Below are 22,174 nucleotides of genomic sequence, written 5' to 3'. Positions count from 1 at the left end.
TTAAGAAATGACAAAACTGTGATGGAGCTTAAAAATAAAATAGGGATATTAATTTCATAGAGTGACTGTAAAAGCACATACATCTCCCTCACACACTGCTAAAAAATATAACCCTTTTTCCTTCTCAATGCTATAGAATTTGAGCAGAGTTCTAATGAGAGCAAGGAATAAAAATCACCAAATAGAGATAATGATCTATCAAAGGAAATGCTCTTTAATTGGGGATAAACACAAAGTATTATGCTTAAGCAGTAATAATCAACTACCCAGCAGAGAAAACAAATGATCCACCTGTCTACCCTCCTGAAAAAAAAAAGAAAAAAAAAAGGAAGAAAGGATTATAAAGTGAATAGGAGCCAGGAACAGGGTGCTGTTGCAGCTAAAGTAAAGAGCATATTGACTTCTATAAATGAGAATCTCGTGCAGTCCGGGAAGCCTGGCTGGATGAAACAGAACTTACCTGCATCCCGTTGCTCTCGCTATTGCACTGCAGAGCTAATTTTGCAGGTGACCTCCGAAAAGGCAAACGCGTTTCTTCAGAAAGACATGTTTTGGTAAAAAGAATTAACTCTGAGAAGCTTTAGTTCCTTGGAAGGCAGAAAACATATAATAAAACCTAGACAACTCATTTTTAAATGGAAAACTGACCCTTTAAAAATCATGGAACAAGTTATCTGAAGACATCTGTCATTCAAATTACACATCCCTCCACCCAAAATTCGTAATACACTAGAATTATATATTACTAAATGAAGGTCTAAGTAAAAAAAAAAAAAAAAAAAAAAAAAAAAAAAAAGTTCATTAAATAAACTAACTGGATAACCATTAAAAATTGTAACTTTTCTTCATTGGAGACATTAGAGACATAAGACCACAAATACAAATCTCCAAAGTAAAAGTGTATTGGTATGTATTACCAAGAGAAGTTATCAAAAACAGTTACAGGTGATTCAGACAGAAACTACACCGTGTCTTGAGATGAGGATAAAATGATCTGATTTGGTATCTCAGTGATACATGTGGTCTTCAGAGCCCATATCAAGTAGTTTCAGAACCAATATATTACAAGAGAAAGGAAGTGCAGAAGTGACAAAACACAGGAAACCATATTCATTCACACTCAACTAAGGACTCCTCGGAACTCTCTCCAAATGAAGACACTGTCTTCCAAAGGAAGGAAGCAGCATAAATTAGATCCTTTAGCAAAGAGTCAGGCTGTTCTGACTGCTGCAGCCACAGCAACGTACTAGCTGGTAGAAGACATAAAGGGTATTGACTTGCTTGTCTTATGGAAGGGCAGATCTCATGAATCTTACCTTAAGCTCTAGAGAATGATTAGGAAGATTCCATGCTTATGCAACATATCAGTGTCAGGAATGTAATTTGAAGAATCACAAGGTAAAACTTGGGAGATAAACTGAGATTACTTTAAGAAAATATTTAATTTCAGTAGGTCATACCGAAACATTTTATCCTCATATGTAACAGAAGATAGGTTCTTGGTGTATAAAGTTAATACAAAAAATATTAATTTAAATGCAATGAGCATGCGAAAATTTTGGCACACAGGAACCTGAGCATTGTTACAGCCAAAAATATTCTTCAAAATTTTCCTCATGTACTGATGTGAGGAAAGATTCAGAGGATGGTGCAAAACTTGGTAGTTTTCCATCTGATGGATGCAAGCAAATACAGAAAAAAAACTACCCTCCCTGCTGTAGCCACTTAAGGAATATACTAAATCAATGAAAAATGTGAATATATTCTCATTTTTATTCTAACATATTTTGTAATTTCTAGTAGCAAATCCTCAGCACCTGAAACAGCTGCTTCTTAGAACAGCAAGAAAAGGAGATCAACAGATTAGTTTTGACTCAGTTCTCACTGAAACACAAAAGCTGATTCAAAGCATGAAGGAATATGATGTAGCTGAGTTATGACAGAAAAGGGGAAAGACAAGGCAGTCAACAACCATTACAAATAATAGGTGAAGCTTGTCAAAAGCCTAAGGAGATTGAAAAGAAGAAAAAGGAAGGCAAACAAAATGGAAGGGAAAAAAAGTCTGAAAATGTAAAATAAAACATTTTCAAACAATATTTTAATCTAATTTACAAAGGTACAGAATTCTCTGCTCTCCCAGAGAGAGAGAGAGAGAAAGAGAGAGAGAGCGAGAACGTAACAGGGAAAAACAGCAAGCTAAATGACAACATCTCTTCAAAAACAAAATCTAGCCCAAGCAAACCCAAGCAAATTAATCAGGAAATCAGAAGAATTTTAAAAGCTATTAGCTAAAGACAATAAATAAATAAGGCATTTAAGTGTATCAGTCACAGGAAGCCTATGAAAGAATCAGATATTCTACTAAAAGATCAGGCATAAATTATGAATACTACAGATAAAGTAAATGACTTCTCTTCATTGATCTTTACCACAGAACATGATGGCAAAATATCTCCTACAGGCTTAATATTTCCAGTAGGAACCACTTATAAAGAAGATACAGCTCTTACATAAAAGAGGCATTGGGAAAAGGTTCTAGAGAAAGACTTTCTAAAGTTTATTGTAAATTCCAAGGCATTTGTCAAAAAAAAAAAAAACAATAAAAATTAAAATCAGAACCATATGATCATCATCACAAATTAAGTATGATTTCCCACAAAGAAAGGTGGGCCAAGATACTCAAACAAAAAATATTTTTAGATCAGAAAATGATATTTCACTGAAAGTGAAACTCTTCACTGGACCACAGCTTTTGTCAGAAAGGTTCTCATTCTACATTCAAATCATAGTTGCAGCAACTCTGACAGATTAACAGATCTGCTTGGGTGCTCACCTGGATTATGAAAATGCCAAGATGAAAACCCTTTCTCTATCCTTTTTTACCTCCCATTTTGCACGTCCTAATCCTCAAGCCATTTGCAATTTCAAATATTTCTCTCTCCAAAGACTTTCAAAAGATTCTGTAGACTAGGGAAGTTCCATAAAAATTTTTCAAAATTGAGCAAGCTTTGAATGCAGGTGAGTAACTCTGCTCAGCCGTAACCAAAAAGCAGAACACCTTGTGCAATAACCTTCACCAGTACCCTCAACTCTATTGCAGTGAGAAGTAGAGAAAAGGAAACTGAGGTGAGACAGACAGTACAGAGCAGGAAACAAGCAAGACAGACCGCCAGCGTTAGTGTTTCATAATAATTACATGAATTTAGAATTTAGAATTCTCGTCTTATTAGGTGGAAGTTTAAAAGGCACAGTTGTCTTGCAAGATACATTTTTTTGAAAACAGCATTTTAATGAAATAATAGTAAAAGGAAAATAGTAACATTGGGAGTAACACTGTAACATGAATGGGATTCTGTTATCTTTTGGGACATGAGTCTGTTCACTATGGCCAGTGGTAGCTCTTCCACATGCCACAGAGGCTGATGCATAGTGCTCTCAGGGGCTGAGGATGAAAATGAAATGTTCATTCAAGTCAGAAGGCTGTGATAAAACGGACAGTAAAACAGGTTCAGCTGGCTAGGAAGTTTTTCCATTGGGGGAACTGAAAAGATCCTCCCGAACAGCCCATGGCACATGAAATTCTCTCTCAGGCTTGTACGTATTATCTCTCTTTAGCAGTGTCACCCACCCCAGCCTCACTACAGGATGCTGCTGGAGAGCACAGCAGGAATTGATGCCAGACCGTGCCACCCCATTGTGGCCACACTGCAGTCATCCCACGGCAATTTCCTGCTTAGTTCCTCAATAATTCACCAGCAGGTGGGAGTTGTATCATAATAAATGAGGCCCATGACAAGGCACGCTACATCTTCGTAATGTATACAAGTCCATTGGCTTTTCTAATCCCATGAGCTTTTAAGTACATCTTTCCAGCTCTCTCTGCAAACAAGACGTCTGCTCCTACCTCTATTGTCCTGCTCTCCTCTTTGGGTATTTCTGGAAATACTTAATTGAAAAGCATCAGTGGGAGAATCAGAACAGAACACTGGAAACAGCACTCACAGCATATTGCTCTGCATCAGTAAAATGTACATGGCATAGTGTATATTAAAAAAAAAAAAAAAAAAGGAAGAGGAGGAAAGACTTCTTCTGTTAGATGGTATTGTGTATATACACTCCAAATATGTCACATGGGAATAAATGCTACATGTCCCTATCTAGAAGGTTCTATAGAACCCACCAATGGAATTTCTATGTAGTTATCACAATCCAAGACTGAAAAACAGACACAGCAGAATCTATTAAATTCCACACCTATTGTAAGATTAGGCCCCAAACTAAAGGTCATTAAAACAATTTGCAGTACCAAATCTTCCTATGATCACATCCTGATTTTATGTTAAAAAAAACCATGTGATTTTTCTTCATTTTAGGTCTGTTTGCAAAATCATCTAAAAATAAAATTACCATTTCTATTACACCTTTCACAGTGATTAGGCATAGTTGTTATAAGGCAAACTGCTCGCTTTATAACTTGCCTGCTTCTGTCAGAAATTGGTGATTTGGTAGAGCCTCATATGGCTTACAGAGAAAGCGCTTAGGATTCCAGATAATTATTTTTTTCTCTAAACTGGTTAATGGAGTCTGAGATCTCTATCTTTTTTAGTGTAAACCCTTATTAAGCAATGACTTTGAAATCCCTGGTAGTTCAGCTCACATAGAACTGTTTCAGTACAAAACTGCAAAACTGCATGATCTCCTGGAAAAAAAAACAAAAACAAAAAAAAAACCCACACACTTTTCTAGAGCGGAGACCGCTGAAGAGAAATTTAACCAAACAAATCTCTTGCATGACGTTCACAGAAAGAAACGAGAGGAGCCTGGGATAGACAAGTGTCTATTTATAGTAGCAATATTTTTCACGTTAAATAAACTACTGTGTCAAAACAGTCACTGAGGAGGTCCTTGAATCTCCACTGAGGATCAGTACAGTAGCAGTTTAGACTCTAAATGCTGTCTCAACTTACAAAATATTTCCTTACTTCAACAGCTTATCTCACAATTTTTTTATGAAACTTTTCGGATGCTCTTTTCTTCAAGTTTACAGAGCAGCTTTCTTTACAGATGACAACTACCATTAACAAAGTTATGATTCCCTCAAAATCTTCAAACCAAGGCAACTACTTCTAATTGAGAGCCTCACAAAAAATTGTTCAGGTTATTCTAACGCCTATCTGGCTGTCAGCTGAGCACCTCAAGACAAGATCACAGTTGAAAACCTGGAAAAGAAGGAGACATACCACTTGGAAAGATTTGACTTTTGTGTTATTTTTAAAGTAAAATACCTTAGATCTGAAACTGCAAACTGTTTTTTTTTTTAAGCATTTTGATGTTGAGGTAATGAGATTAGGATGTAAACATTAAATGATTTTGTCACTCTTGTTTTGTAAAGTCATACAGAACATCATAATCTTGTCAAAAAACTTCTAGGGAGACAGGAGGCCACTGTTCAGTAAAACGGGTATGCTCGACTGCGCCAGACTGATGGAGTTTGAATGTGCCCTGGATCAGGCCAGTGCAAAGCTTCTACTCACTTCACTAGTCACTACTATTCCACCACTATTAGAATCAACACAGTTTTAGTACTACTTCAGTAGGGCCAGGATCAGACCCTAGACAGACCACTTCCCGTACCCAGGGAACGATGTTAAACAGGATCTGCAGGGGAAAAGGCATCTTACCATTAGTGACGTGCACCACACACTCCAGTCTTAAATGGTACACACTGCCGTGCTTATATGACAACAAAGTAAGTTGTTAATAGTACAGAGCCATATATTCTTTACTCCTCCCTGTTCTCAGTTCATTTCATTATTATATTTCCAATCAGAACACTCCCAGCTCTCCATTTCAAACAACAGATTGCCACTTAATAACACTTAAATATCCTAAATGCATTAAAAAATTACCAAAACATATTTTCAAGCATTGATATAAATCATTTCCTACGGGATTTGAAATTCATCACGAGTGAGCCTTCACTGGCATAACATTTGTGCTGAGGTCCTACCTCTAGGTGTCATCATAACAAGTAATGACACTAAACCTTTCTCCAAGCTACTAAGCCAATCTGAATATACAGAATTTAAAGATGTTAAAAAGTTCATTTCTAGTTTCTCATCCACTTGTGAAACGTTTCTCTGCTATGGACAATGCTTTTAATCCCCAAGGCTAATAGCAAGATACATAAGGAAATAGGGACAATGCCTAATAATAGGTAAGCTTTACACTTACCTATTTCCACTTTAAAGTCAATCGTAGCTGAAGTTATGAAAAATATTGTTTTTGTTAATTAAAAAGTTTGTTATCTAAAAATGCATGTTAGAATCCTGCTATTGGAATGAGGTAGAAAAGGGGGGAAGTGAAATCGGAACATCACTGAATAACAAAGGGACAACAACAAAAAAGCCATTGCCAATTTTCTTCAAGTGTTTTAGTTGGTCTATGAGAATTCCTCTCCCTACAAACCTTGCATCATTACCCACCCCATCTCCCCTGTGATGAAAAATACGTTTATTATTGTTAGAACAAATCTTTTTTCCTAAGAGAACAGGATTGCTACATTTAATAACAGTCATCTACAAGCAAATGCAGCACAACAGATTAGGGTAAGCAAGTCACTCCTTTGTAACTGTTTGTTTGCTAGGGCCCACTTGTTCTTGCTTATCTCATTGGCTTTGGATTAGGCTAAGGATCCCACCCACTCGAGGAACATTTTGACACTGTGTATGGAAGACTACACCATACCGAATGTGCTTCTTCCTTTTGATGTGAGATATGGCAACAATAACACTCAGTTCTAAAATATGACAAGACAGCAAGCTAAAAACGTAATAGTTGTTAAGTCTATAGTCAATTGCCTCTGGGAAATTTAAGATTAAATAGATTTAAAGAGGATTGTCATACAGGCAATTACTGGCATAATGAGTCCCCCAAATTCAAACCTGATTCAACTCACTGCAGGACAAAAGTGAAAGACTTATTAACTAGAGAAAGGAGCTTGTTAGGGCGTCTTGTTCGCAGACACACCTCTGCTATTCAAAATTTATCTTGACTATTTGAAGATATATTTTAAGGTCACCTAAAAAATAAAGCTTACATCACTACTTTTTTAATACTAAGGTCTAATAGATCTCACTATTATAAAGTTATTGAAAATGAGGCACAATCAATGTTATCAGGTACTTCTGGAGATTTAAAAATAGATGTATAAACTGGATTTCCTTGTTACTTTTGAACATTCTTTTTAACACAGCTGTCACCTCTCATCTGTACATCCTAAAGTACTTCATCATACATTTATTTCAGAAATAAGAAAATTTGAGCTTGAGGAAAAGTGATTGTTCCAGACCTCTCGGCTTTCAGTAATGACACTGATGTTTGAACAGCTTTGGGGGATGAACTGCAGAGTAATAAGCAAGCTGAGACTGCGAAAATGAAGTATTCAGCAGTAGTTGTCTATTATAACAGCACTATACTCTCAAAGTCACCTCTTTGCTGATGGAAGTGGGAAATTTGTCATCAAAGTCAAGATAGTTTTATTTAGTTGTAACACCAAAGGACAGAGCTGCAAACACTGCAGTCCAACACCAAAGTTTATTCAAGCTTAAGCACTGCCTTCATACAAACCATCTCCATCTATCCACTACAACATACGCTTTTTCAATAAGCAGCGGGGAAGAGCGGTACTTCTGCAACGCAGGAAACCTTTACACAAAACAGCTGACAAAAGAAAGGAAGAATGTTGAGTCCATGATACTGCGCAGGTACTGTTTCTACATCAACCTGTTTTCAGTAACTACTCCTGAGATTGTCTATCATATACAACTAATTTAATATCCTCCTAATTAATTTATTTATCCCTTCTGATTATCCCAACCTCAGTTAATGCAGATCTGATCTGAACTTACAGGTTTTTGATTACCCCTTAGCAAGGGCAAAGATAGACCAAAACTTGTTAGAAGAGCTTAATTATACTCAGGACTCTTATATTCTTTGAACAAGTTTTAATTCTTGATTCTCATATAAAGCATTCATCTAACATCTATTTGTAGTCTATCTATCTGACCTCTTAAAGAACTGCAGAAAGAATGACAGCTCACCCTAAATACTTGAGACCTGTTCCTCATACTCTAATTCATATTCTTTGTAGTCTTCAGAGCCACCACCACTGATGTACAAAGCTGCGGAACACATTTTTACTGAATCAGATCATATTTAAAGCAGTCTCTTCAATGCAACTTCTCTCTCCTTAAAAATCTGTCTTCCAGTTGTCTTTACCGTCTTTACTCATTGTTTCCTGAGCTACTGAATTTTGCACCTTATTTACTATGTATCATTACATAAAATAAACTATCTTCATTTTTAAAATGGTACTTATTAAGGAAAAAAGGCCAAGATTTTTTGCTGTCACACAGACTGCAATAATAAACAGGATTACAAACCAGAAAAAAAAATACTAAGAGTACCAGAATGCTGAAAAAATTTGAAATTCTCTAATTCAAATGCAATGTATTTAATTAATTTTATATAATTTTATAGTATCTTCTTTATGGGCTTGTCATTAAAAAAAGCTCCCTAATAAATCCACACTGTTTTAAACTGACAAAATCCTCACAGTATGCAACTCCATGAGAATGATTATTATTTTTACGACCTAGTATGCTTCATCCTCACTGTAGGACTCTTTTCATAATGATCACTACATGGTAAGGCACTTATACCTTGGGCCTGTCCTGGACACTTCATTTTCTACACACACCCCGCTCCTCAGCCAGGGATGTTGCTAAAATCAAGGATAAATGTATTTTAATTGTCATCAAAATTGAGAATATGCCTGTTCATGATTCCAAATTATGCACTGTAAACAAACCAGGAACGAGGAGCCAGTACTCAGTAGCTCCTCAGACTGTGTTTGCTCACATTTACAGATGCACCTTATAACAGTGAAGCTGTGGCTGGCTACAAACACTCTACATCTGTCAAGCTGACAGCTTATCAAGTGAATGTAAACACAAGGTTTATTAGCCTTTATGGTGTACCCAATTACCAAAATCCAGCAGACACAAGTAATTTCTTCAATCTTTTATAAAATAACAATTACAATATCAGCCAGATTCTTCTTTCTTCTCCTTCTCTAAATCATAAGGCTCTTAAATTTCAGCTTTATTTGAAAATTAAATACCATCCAAGAACTGAAACTTTTAAGGATTCCCTATTGCAGCAGATATTTCCAAAACCACTTTAAAATATCAAGTCACCACTGTTGCTTTTCATTTGGGAACTAAGTAAAACCTCTGTAATGAATGTGCTCCAGATGTTATTAAAAGGTATTACGAACATTCCTCTCTCTGTGTGCTTTTGAAGGAAAACAAAACAGTTAATGCTGAAGGTTGTGTCTTCCCAAATCAGGCTGAACTGTGCTGAAGAATTTCTCCTGCTGAACCCCGGGAGCAGTGCAGCTCACGCCCCTACCTTGGGCAAGCCGGGCAGCAGGCACCAAGTGGCAAATGTCCATCTTCGCTAACGCAGAGACCTCACTGCTCAGCCTGCAAGTCTTAATGGCTCTGAAAGTATCCTGTGAATGAACGCGTTTTCTTTGGGGTTTTTATCGTCATCATAATTGACAAGGTCATCTTCTTCACAACTCGGAATGTAATTCGTTGAGGCAAAGTTGAGCAAAACCACGGTGGCAAGAGATCCTACATGTGCTACAAAAACCTATTACTTAAGTACGTAATCCCAGTTTAATATGAGACTGCATCGTTTCTATGCTGCTTTGTGTATATATATATTTAAAAATGTTATAAACTCAGAAACAGCATTTAAATTGAGTAACTTGACCTGTTAAAAGACATTACGATTTACAAGTTGTTTTAGTTTGCATTTTAATATCATTTTTGATTGATGGAAATTAATTACAGTTAGCTTTATTTCATGGAGATTCAGTCTTATAAAGAGCTAGATGGGTGAAACGTATGAAACTTTCTATTAACGTAAGGCTATAAAATGAAAAGATTAAAATACAAAAGCAAGAGAAACCAGATTGCTTAGTTTAAAAAACGCTGGTGTATGTATGCATGTATGGTATTTGGCTTTTTAACTGGAAAAGAAAAACGGTGAGAGAGGGATTAGGCTTTAACACTATAACCCTTATGTAGCTAGGTCAGACTGCAGGCTAAAACCTAATGTGGTTTAGCTACTGACGAAATAATTATAAAAGTACCTTTAGCCTCCTAAGTCAGGAGCACTGACATTCATCAGAGTAATTCCCTCAGTTAAGTTTCTGAGCCCACTGTCCACTGAACCCTGACAGTGTAAAGTCTTCATCTCTGATACTGCTAAATCGTAGAAAAATTACTAGCATGGAAGCTTTAGTTGAGACACTGAAAACAAAAATCTTTTTTTCTCTTTTGCAGATTCATCAATAGATTTAAAAATAAAATTAATTTCCTCTCCATATATCACTACTGTTTTTAGAGTAACAAAACACATCAATTCAGAAGATGATTAACAGTTCATTTTTAGTAAGTATTACATAATCAATTCCCAAATCAAAACTTAGGGAATAACTTACTGCTATCTTAATTATATTCCTCTGACCATTTTACTGTACTTTCATGGGGGGAGAAATATTAAAAAAGATGAAGGGAAACTTTGTTTCTTAACACTTTGAGTATTATTCAGCCACTGAGAAGGTTGGATAGATTTTGCAGTTGTCAGTCACTTTGAGCATGCTATTGGAAATGCTATAGCACATTAGTATGGGAGAACCAAGTAAAATATTTGCATTGCACAAAGCAGAATCATTTTGCAGGTTAGTAACATTTTTGGACACAAGTTGTTTGTTTAAGATCCTGATTATATTTAGAGGCAGCAATTGCAGGCTAGATTGCATGTTTTCTACATCACTTGCCAACCAAGTAGGAAATAACCTTTGTCATTCCAATAAAAACAGGGCACCAAAGACATTCCAAGAGAATAACTCTATCTTATCTCAAATGCTTGCTTTACAAATGCTGACATCAATGAGAATGATCAGATCTGTAAGAGAAGCACTTTGCTATTAATACTAATTTAACGGTATGTCATTACACAGTGCTATAGCCCCTCTATCTGGTAACAAGCAACAATCAGGGTTCAGTTGATACTGAACTAGAATATTCAGCTTTGAAGTGATGATGTTGTGAAATGAAAAATGTGAAGGTAGCTTAATAATATTATTCTGAAATATAATTAAATTTTAAAATACAACTTCTCTGATATTTTAGAAAATATTTTATATTTATATGCTTTACAAAAAGTCAGTATTTGCATATCTCTAGCTGAAGAAGTAATACTCAGAAAAAAGAAAGATGTATGGAAACAGAAATATATTTCAGAATAACACAAAAAATATGAAATTCAGATCTAAGAAAATCATTTAAAAGTGATAGGCAAAAATCCATGACCATTGTGTCTTCTGACAGCCTACAGCTAAGCAACTACTATCCTCAGAATACAAAGATTTTACTACAGAACATATTTTCAGCAAACAACAAACAGAATAGTGGTAAATCTTCACGGTAATAGTAAACAAAGAAAAGAATACACTAATGGAAACTCTGTTAGAACAAGCACATTTAAATAATGCTGACACCTTTTAAAAAGCAACACTTTAAAGCTGATGTACATTTACTTATGCAAGCACATTTTATAAGCACTCGAACTGCAATTCAGGCATAGTAACAGATTTAATCACATAAATTGACCCTGACTCTGCAGATGTATAATTCTACAAAAGAGAAAATGCATCACTCACACATCTTAAATTGGGCCTATGTTTCCAAAATTGTGCCATGTAATAATCTCATTATAAAAACCAAAGACTGAAAACTACCTAACTCACAGAACATCCCAGGATATTCTCTCTCATCTCTTTGCTAACAAAGTTACAAAATGCCTCAGGGAAATGTCTTCAAATAAATTAAAACATTAATTCATTTTTCTACAAAAAATAGCTACCATATTGCCAATATACAAGGATTACTAATGTGCATCTTCCACATGAATCTTAGAATGTAAAATACAAGCTGAGGACGACTACAGATCACTTGGAATCACTAAGAGATTATTTTAAATTTTGAAAGGAAAAGCCATAAAACAAAAAGAGGAACAATCAAAAAGGAAATGGTAGTAGGGCGAGAAGAACAGACTTTTCAGGTTGCTGATTTTATTTTGCAGGGGCCAGAATAGGAATTTCTTGATGTATTTCAGTCCAAATTTTTACTTTATCTTTTTACTCAGGTATGTTTTCTTTTAGAGCTATTGTAACAAGGTTTGAACAGTGACCCACTTCCATTCTGCTTGCGTTTTCCCTAAAGGTTTAATTCTTGTAAAAAAATAAAAAATTTAAATTACTCTCTGAAAAACATGATTTATGATTTTTCCTCAACAAATCAGATTTTTTTTTTTAATCTAAATTGAAACCAGGTAAAACATCTTTGAAGCTGAATGTCTTGTTTGAAGTCAGCAGACATCAGCACTACACCATTAAAAAAGAAAAGAGAGTAATAAATGGTAAAAAAGACCTAAAAGTCACGGACTCCATACATTTACATGCTGCATGAGAAATACAGAAGAGGCTATGCAGAATGCTGCCCTTTGCTAACAGAAAGGGTTCTTAAAAGTTGGAAGAGTGGAAGACAAGATGGTGCCTAAAGCATATTGATAAAGTTTAAGAAACAAACTAACATTTAATCATTTAGCAATAAGCATTTAGCAAATGTATTTTTCCCTGGGAAAGGTTATCCAATTAAATAAATTTCAGTTTCAACAGAAAAAAAATTGTAAATCTAGTTTCTATTTTAGTTTTCTTCCTCTTGAGCATATTCTACCCAAGGGAACCCACAAACCTGTTTTATAAAAAAACTGTTCAGAATACGCTTGCTCACCTATTTGCATTTACATATTCTCTCCCCCCTCCTTCCCTCCTCCCTCCTAGAGCTCCATCTGAATGCTCATTCTCTTTTCCTTTTCTGCTCAAAAGGATCCTCACTTGGCAAGCCTGTCTGATCACCCCTCACTGGAAGCTACTTTTCTCTACTGAAGGTGTACTTTACTCAGCGGAGTGCCTTGAGATGAGGTATGAAGGGGAAGGTAAACATATGAAACTGAGGATGAAGAGATGGCAGCCTGGGAAATATAATTCTGAGTAATGAGAAAACACAGCCACAGCTCTGATCTGAAGAGGAGCTTTCTTAGTAAATTGTGCTTCTAACCCTCACCATGTTGTTCCAAGAACTAAATCCATCAACCTAAGAAGTAGTCTCCGTAACACAAAGTATCTTGCTGCATTTCCTAAACGCACTTTGTCTACTCCTGTAGTGCAAAAAAATGTGTTCACGTTTAACAACAAAAATGAATCCCTTCCACATGAACAGAACATAAAGGAAACTTCCCAAGTGAAGAGACGCATGATATTTTGGCTTTCATTTCCAGTTAGCTACCAGGAAGCCTCCTAAGATAAGCAACTAAATTTATATTGATGTGCAGTGGCTATTTCTGAACTGCACTGCAAGGACAAGTACAACCAAAGCAGTCTCCTGGCTTAGCAGAGACTAGTCTTGAAGTTACTATTGAGGTCCTGATTCTCCTTGAAACCGGGCAATGTCCATAAGCACACACATCTGCTTTTTTCTGTTTTTTTAGTTAAGATTGAGTACCAAAAATTTGTCTAAAGTGCAACACTAGAAGAATTGGGGGTGGAGGGGGGAGGAAGGAAATTGCTGGTCTCAGTGGCATACAAAGGTTTCTGGTTTAAATTTATCTATTTTTGTGATCAAGTAGTCTCACATAATTTTATTATGCACAGTTTCCTGTGCTATTTCCAAACAAGTCATTGGAAAGTTAGCAAAATTACTAACAGAATGCTTTATATATTTCCTGAAAGCCACACGTGCCATAGAATTTAAAGATAAACCAGAGCCAAATCCATACCAATCCTTGTATTTACTGGGCATTGCAGGAGGATGCAAAGCAATGACTCAGATGATGAATGTACTGCAACATTAGACACAACACTGTAGATAGAGACAGGTCTTCTGCTTTAATTTTTAATTTCCATTTTCTGTGGGTTTAGACAAACCACTGACATTACTTTAGCATAATACTTTGTGATGAATCAATACTTTAATTTAATAACAGTATTCTGTTGTCAACATATAATATATCACATAATGTCCCTGTATAGATGCTAAAAAAAATAATTATGCCAAATAAAACACAAGCCTTTGCTTTTACCAGTGATCCTATGTTAGCTCAATGTAACAAGTATCCTTACAGCCCCTAAAAGAATTTTCTTCATATCTGAAAGGCAGCATGGAACAGTTTCAGCCATACTCCTTCCTCTTACCGTACCCGTGCTGCAAAAGCTCTCCTAGGTCATGGTACCCAAACAACCCTCAATAAATACTTCTCAGTAAAGAAAACATATCCCAGCAGACAGAGAGGTACACATCTGTGAGTGTGACTTTTATTAAAACAGTCCACTTCCTTATGAACTTAAATAGTGATAATTCTACTAGCTCTTAAGGATAAAAATAAGTGGGATTATAAACAGAAAATGAAATCAAGTCTAGGATCATCCAATTTGACGGAAACAGATATAACTATAAAATATGAAAAATAAAATATTAAAATTGTTTCCATTTTCGTGATGTAACTACAACTCTGTATTTGTTATTTTTATCTCGACAATAGCCTTCCCGTTGACAAGCGTTTAGGATGGGAAACAAATCTGATCGTGTCTGGGGTATGCTGACTCAGAGTCTGTGAATAGAAAGCAAGTGGGAATGAGGAAGAGAAGCAAATGCTTCTAGAACTCCCAGTTGTTCATTTCAATTTACTTTCAATTCAACAACTTTTGATGCAATACAAATTGATAAATAACTGATACATTAATCTTAGTCAACACTAAAGGCATAAGCTTTACAGCACTCTCCTTGATTTCAATGACAGCTCATGATAATAACGTGAAGTGTTCACAGCTACGTGTCATTTGTTGGCAGAGTATTTCAGAGCTCTAGAAACAGTAGATCTGGTTTTACTACAGCTTGGCACCTCCCACAACACCTTCCAGTTGGTAAACCCCGCAGTTCCATCTACGTGTCATCCTTAATGTGAAAAAGGATATTTGAGTCAGTGCAGAATACAACAAACAGCTTTCACCAAAATGTCAGTGTTGGTAACAGTTCATTTGCCAGATGCTTATTACTTGAATCCACACTGTGCATAACAAACAGATAAAAGACATGCCTAGGATAAACAACTGGACCAGAAAAATCTCACAATCCTTTAGTAGGAAATCAAAATATACTCAGACTGCAGTCTGGACTCATAAAAACAGCTCTTAATTGGATTTCATAAAATATATTGATTAAGAGTTCTGTAACATCTCTTTCCTTGGTTGCTATACATTAGCTGAGCCTTGCCTGCCCGACCACAGTTCTCTGCATTAGCTTGTGGTCATACGAACACAAGTAAAACCACAGTGCTATAAGTGTATAAGTGTATAAGAGTTCCTATGTGAATTCAGCTAAGTACAATATCTCAATTTAAAGATGATAACATTACTGAAGAACCCAGAGTACCATGAAAAATGCATATTGGAAAAATCAGGGCATAACACCTCAGAAATGAAACCAATGGCTTGCTAAAAGTAAAACCTCACCGGTGTGTTCCAGTTAGTTCGCAGATTCTTCAAATCTACAAACTAGACTATCCTTCTAAATCAGTGTTTTGTTTTTGTTTTGTATTTTGTAATGTTGAATGCTGGATAAAGAGGCTCATGCTGAAATGACATAGCCTGAGTGTGTTCATGGGAAACACATAGAGACACATGAAAGAGAGAGAAATGATGAGTAAGTGGCTTTTGCTTAGTCAGAACCTGAAGGATCTTCATCAAGAACTTTCAAAAAAAAGCTAACAGATAGCTTGACTTTGAGTGAAACACAACCAAGAATTATTGTCATTATGCACACCCACAAAAAAGTGAGAGATTTCACAACATCTCCTCAGATGAACACACACACAGAGAAAAGGCTTTACCAACATGTACTTCAGGTGGGCAATCATGCAGCTTTCTTAAGAAATAACTCTTTACTTGCCTTCTACTTTCCAAAGTCACATATTAAGGCCAACATTTTAACATGAAAAAAAATGATTAAACAAACTGCAACATGAAGCAACAGAAATAAAGACAGCTTCTTCTTTCCTTTGAAGCTGTGAAATGCTAAACAAGCTATGAGCCCTGCCTGCATAGCTGCCCTGCCAAGCCAGAGGATCACACAAAGGTGTGCACTGTTTTGAAAGCTGGGGCACCAGCTTTGTCATGTCATATTTGTATTCACACGATACAACGGGATCCATGACTCTCATTTCAATAGCAGCTGGAGCAATGGGCACAGAAGGAACACGCACCTCACTCGGTAAAATGAGAGTAAATTTGTTCTAGAAAAAATTCTCTCCTCCTAAGAGCTGTTAGTTACCAAAACCAAAGCAAAGCGGTCGATATAGATATTTGGTTACAGGGTCACACCATGTCAGCAGTTCAGGAAAAAAAGATCATGTTTCTTCTCCCTCTCCCCTCCAGTTGATACTGCAGCCTCAGAGAATTTTACATGCATCCTCAGAGATGATTACATGTATCAGGGAAGTACAGCTGTAGGCTTTCAAAAAAAAAAAAAATCCACACGCCCTATAAATTCAAATCTTTTTTTTTTTTTAATGTAATCTATTTAATCTTCCATTAATGATAATCTCTGCTATCAATGTGCCCAAACAAGGTCAATTTCTGCTGGATTTGCACTTCTTGCATTTCATCCTATAAATGAATGAGCTGTATTTAATAAGGGGAACCACCCTGCTATAAACCGTATCAGCATTCTCTCTAAAACAAACATTACTTATAAAACAGTGCAACTGCTGGTAACATTTCAATATTGTTTTTTTTTCTTTCTTCTTTTGTATGTCTTGCATGGAGGAGAGTCCTGCCAGCTGACCATTATTTATTAATCAAGGTATTATTCCCATTTCTATCTTGCAAGGAGACAGCACAGAGAGGCGGAAATTGCAGTGGATTTCTCATTACATCGCCACAAAGATAGAACTGGGACAAAGGAAGAGATTGCAAGGTAGCATTTAGACACTAACAGATCCCATCCAGCAAGCCCAGGCAGCAATTCAGACACATACAAGTCTCTGCAGTTTGAAACACCAAGTACCATTTCTGGTTCATACAAGGCTTAAGAACAGAGCCACAGTTTGGAGGAAAAACACACACACACACACACTCTCAAAAAAACAAACAACAAAAAAACCCACTCCCTTTGCCTGGTTTGTAAAAGTAGCAGCATACACAGCTTCATAAGCCAGAGCAAAAAAAGCAAACAGCAGAGGTAGGGTTCAGCTCCACAAGAAATTTTCCTTCTGGTAACATCCACCTTCCTTAGCTTGTAGCTACAGAGGAGGCAGGCTTGCTCACACCTGTGAAGGATGGTTCTTTCTCAGCTACTATGGCAGACACTGGGGAAGCAAGCCCCTGCCTTGTTTGCTGTTCTGGTTTAGCGGTAGCTTTATTCGTAACCCTTCCCAGTCACCCACTACCTGCACACCCACCCTCTCCCCCCCACACATCCAATTTACTGTTCTTCATCCTATTTTGTCAGTTCACAAGATCAGCTTGTTGTGCGTATACTCTCCGTCCCAGAGCTCAACAGCAAACAGATTTAATGAACAAAGTTTAAATCACTAGCTAACAAAATCCTCTAGTGGAATAACCATGGATCAGTATGCAAAAGGGGAGCTATCAGCTGTAAAAGCATTTCAGGTGGTAGCACTAAACTGAACTGATGCTCCTAACAGAAGCACTAAGAGTTAATGGAGGACACACCAGCTCCTTACTTCCTATACTGCAACTGAGAAAACACACAAAACTAATACAGGATAATTAACTGTTTTACTAAATAGCACTGCACTGAAGTTATTTTGGCACAGATTGTGTTTGTCCTAGACAACCTTTACGGAAAGCAGAAAGTTGATGCACCCAATCCAAACTGATTTTCAAATGTAACCAGAATCCTCAGAGCCGTAGCTGGGAGGATGGGGAGAATCAGCCAGCAATCGCCTGTCCAGGGAAGTGACCCCTCCACTGCTTAGAACACAGCCTGTCACAGCAACAGCACACTGAGGCTGTGGAAAGCACACTACGAACGGAAGCCTCACTCCGGTCTGGCTGTGCCTGCACATCCCCGGCGTGCCTGGCTGCTCCCTCTGACAGGGCTGGCGGCAGCTCTCACAGCAGCCAAGCGCTGGGATGGAGGGGACATCCTTCGGGAGGCCACTCTGCTTAAAAGGTTTTCTATTCCCGCAGAGGTAACTCTGTGGGAAGCCAGAGAAAACTCTCGGCACCAGTGAGACACAGCACAGCCTGCTCGAGGCGCTTCGAAGCGCTGCCAGCCGTCAGCTTACTCACAGCAGCCCAGAGTCAGAGCCTGCATCCTGCCGAGAGGCAGGACAGCGCTGTGGGCACCACCTATCCCTCTTGCTCGAGAATCCCCCAGCGTCTCCTAGATGCCTTCCCGGGGCGACCTGGAAGGGGGAGAGGGTGTGTAGCTTTCCACCAACGCACCGAAACCCGGCCACCTCACACGGCTGCTTCCGGCTGCAGACCCATCGGGCAAAGGGGGCACTTGCCCTGGGGCCCGGCAGGCAGGGGAGCGGCGTGAACTTGGGAGCAGCGGTGGGCCCGACCCTGCCGGCACCAGCAGACACCGGCTTCTGCGCGGCGGCGAACGCGCGGGCGAGGCAAGTGCGCCCTACTTACGGGTTTTGGGGGTCGTGCTGGCCTCGGGCGCGGCGGCGGTGGTGGACTCCTGGAAGGGCGACAGCGTCCAGGACGGCGCCGAGTCGTGGACGTAGATCTTGTAGGCGGAGGTAGCGTGTGCCGCAGTGGGCCCGGCGGGCGGCGGCGGGGTGCCGGCGGCGGCGGGCGGCGGCCGGGCGCCGAGGACGGCGGTGCCGGGGGGGCCGGTGGCGGGCAGCGCCGTGCGGGGCGCCGCCGTGGGCCGCGGCGCCGTGGGCCGCGGGCTGCCCCGCGCCGGGCCGCGGGTGCCAGGGGGCCGCGGGGGGGCCCGGCTCATGGTGGTGAGGCGGGGGCTGATGCGGTTGGGCGGCCGCGGCGTGGCGGCGGCCGCCGCGGTGGTCTCGGCGCCCCGCGGGGGGGCGGTGGGCTTGGAGAGGAAGAAGGGGTCCTGCCCCATCCCCTTGGAGTCCATCAGCTCGGTGGGGACGTACTCCTTGACCGAGCCCACCACGATCCACTTGAGCAGCATGAGGCTGAGCCCCAGCCCCACGAAGCCGATGAAGAGGGGCACCACGCACAGCCACGTCTGCTGCCGGTTCCAGACGATGCAGTCGCTGCAGCGCAGCTCCCGCGGCGGCCCCCCGGCCCCATCCCCGCCCGGGCCCCCCGCCGCCGCCGCCGCCGCCTCCGCCGCCCCGGGCGCCGCGGCGCCGGCAGCCCCCTCGCTCATGCTAGGGGCCCTCCGCAGCCCGGCCGCGGGGCATCAGCGCGGCACGCGGCGGCGGCGGCAGCGCCCGCTCACTCACGCCGCCGGCATAGCCCGCGCCGCGCCGCGCAGCCTCCCGCGGCCAACGAGTCAGCGGGACGGCGGCGGCCGCGCCATCCGCCGGCGCCCTCCTCCTGCGCGGCCCCTTCTGCCTCTTCGCTCGCCGCTTCTCCCGGCTTTCCTTCCCCTGTGTAAGTCGCAAGGATGAGCCTCCCGGGGCGGTTCGGGTTTTATCCCAAGCGCGCGGGCGCGGCGGCCAGCAGACACATTCCTTCACACGCCCGCTCCTCCTCGCCGCTCTCCCCGGGTGGGAGATTTTTGTCTTTCCTTCGCTCCTTCCTTCTTCTCCTGCGCTCCCTCCCCCGCCCCGCTCGGCTCCCGCCTCTGCGCGGCCGCGGCGCAGCAGCACCCGCGGCCGCTGCGCGGGGGGCGGCGGCGCGGCGCACCCGCCCCTGCGCGGCCAACCCGCGCCGGGCCGCGGAGGCCGATCCGCGGGCGGGGCCGGGGCAGGTGGCGCCGCTCCGCGCCCGCGCTCAAGTCCGGCGCCGCATCAGCACTCCGGCGGGGATCCGCGGGACGGAGGCGCAAATCCACGCGCACGGAGATTAAAATAAGGCGCCGGCGGGGACCCCGGCGACCCAGCGGGCGAAGGGACGGCTCCGGCGCGGAGCGCGCAGGCAGCCCCGCCAGGCTCGCAGCGTCGCTCCGCTCCGCTCCTCGACTGCTGCCGCGGTGCAGGCAAGCAGCGCGCACCGAGCCAGGCGCCTCCCACCAAAGCCTAATGGTGGTTTCTTAATGCGCACAAGATAAATAAATGATCCAGGCAAGCCCCTCGGGAGGGTGTATGCTACGGCAAGCGGAGCCTAGAAAAGGAAGAAAAAGAAAGAAGGAAAGGAAAAGGGAAAAAAAGAAAGAAAAAAGCTCTGAAACCATCCTGCGGGTAGTAACCCAACGAGGCATAGGCTGCAGCTGCATGTGAAAAAAGCCATGTGGGGGGTGCAGAGGGGTGTGCGTGTGTACGAGGGAGGTGGAGACACCTTCAGAGAGGATTCCTAGCCAAAGACAAGGTTTAGGATGGGAAGATCTTTTCTGACACTGATGCTATCTGATAACGAACAATAAGCAGCGTTTTGCTGTTGTTCCTAAAAGCGATTCCTTAAAGGAAAACAAAACCCACTAGACACCTGCAACAAAAAGATGGCCCTTTTCAGCAGCCGAGAGGCACACAGTAAGGCTCCAGCTAGCAGGACGTTGCCAGACAAGTTTCGACACTGAAGCTGCTCTGGCTTTTTCATCAGTGCCTGCAGAGGGGAGTTAAGTTCAATGTGGTGAAGAATGCGTCCTTTCCGTTCACTCACTGGACACAACATTTAAGTAGCTAGGATGGCCACTGAAGGTTAACAGCTGTGCATCAAAGAGTGGTTTTATTGCCTTAGACCACTGTTCTCAAAATTTTAGAAAAGGATGTATGAAAAATATGTACAGATGTTTTTAACCCCTTCCTCTGCACTGTGTCTCCATTCGTGTCATTTCTTCGTATTGACACATGAGCACAAGGTTCCTGAGTCGTTCATTAAACAGCGTATTAATATTTATATAGAACAATTGAGCAGAAAAAATGGAAATGAAATGTGAAATTTGTTCTGTATATACACAAATATAGAAGATAAATTTTACATCTGAAAAGTATCCTGCTTGAATTTTTGTTTTAAAAGAATGCTAATAGCATTTATAATACAATATAAAAATTATGTGAAGTAGATGGCTAGATTATTGTCACTTCAGGTGAATCAACTGGAGCTTGTCTGCTTCCCTAAGATAGGTCTATGCTAACAGCTATTTGGAAATCTGTGGTATATCAGGCAGGTGTTCTGTTTAAATATTTTCTCATTAATAAGCACTTTGGCCTTGGAAAATATGAATATAAAGGTTTCTATTAATTTGGTAAAGTGGCAAAAGGATTGGGAGAAAGCATTTAGAAAAGAGCACGTGAGAACTGTCCAGTACTCAAATGGATGCCCATTAAAGCAAACAAATGGGCAAGGCTGTGAAGTCTTGGGAATCATCAGAGGCTCTGTCACTGATTTAATAGACTCCAAGACTTTCTCCGGCACACTGGAACTAAATGCTTACAGTGGCAAGTACCTGCCTTGCACAGCCCTCGCCATCCCTGCAAATCACGCACACTTCCATTCTGCTCCTGGCACTGTGCCATCTGTGCAACATGTTCTTTAGCTTTTGCCTCTTCTGCAACCGCACAGCAGTTCCCTAAGCTCTATATGAATTGTTCTTTGCATTCATTCTCAAACAATTTACAGATGTATCTTGGGAGAACATAACACTTGAAAAATGTTTTACGACACTCATGAGCCAGAGAGTTTTTACTTTTCTCAGGATGAAGTCTGGAAGACTTCTACTGTTTCATCTGTCTCAGGTGTGCTTCTTCCCCCAATAAGATTTTCAAGCTGTCAGCTCCTAAAATCTGTAATGGATGTAATGGTATCACATTCTTATGCCTTTACATTAAAAGCGCTCAAAGTGTATACATTTCTTTAATACTGAAAGAC

The 22,174-nt window shown here is 40.5% G+C and overlaps 1 protein-coding gene across 3 annotated transcripts in view; it reads right to left on the bottom strand.

Annotated features, from left to right (window-relative positions):
* Positions 1 to 19,571, bottom strand: part of NRG3 (neuregulin 3) — a 402,761-nt gene extending 383,190 nt beyond the window's left edge. For all 3 annotated transcript variants that reach the window (XM_062580115.1, XM_062580117.1, XM_062580116.1), the window contains exon 1: positions 18,863 to 19,571. In XM_062580115.1, coding sequence (XP_062436099.1) covers positions 18,863 to 19,571 — 709 coding nt within the window. The remainder of the gene's footprint in view (positions 1 to 18,862) is intronic.
* Positions 19,572 to 22,174: the final 2,603 nt, after the last annotated feature.

Source organism: Rhea pennata, chromosome 7 (assembly GCF_028389875.1).
Source record: "Rhea pennata isolate bPtePen1 chromosome 7, bPtePen1.pri, whole genome shotgun sequence".
NCBI classification, from domain to species: Eukaryota; Metazoa; Chordata; class Aves; order Rheiformes; family Rheidae; genus Rhea; species Rhea pennata.
The sequence above is the reverse complement of the archived record's forward strand: the minus strand, read 5'-3'. Positions and strand labels throughout refer to the sequence as shown.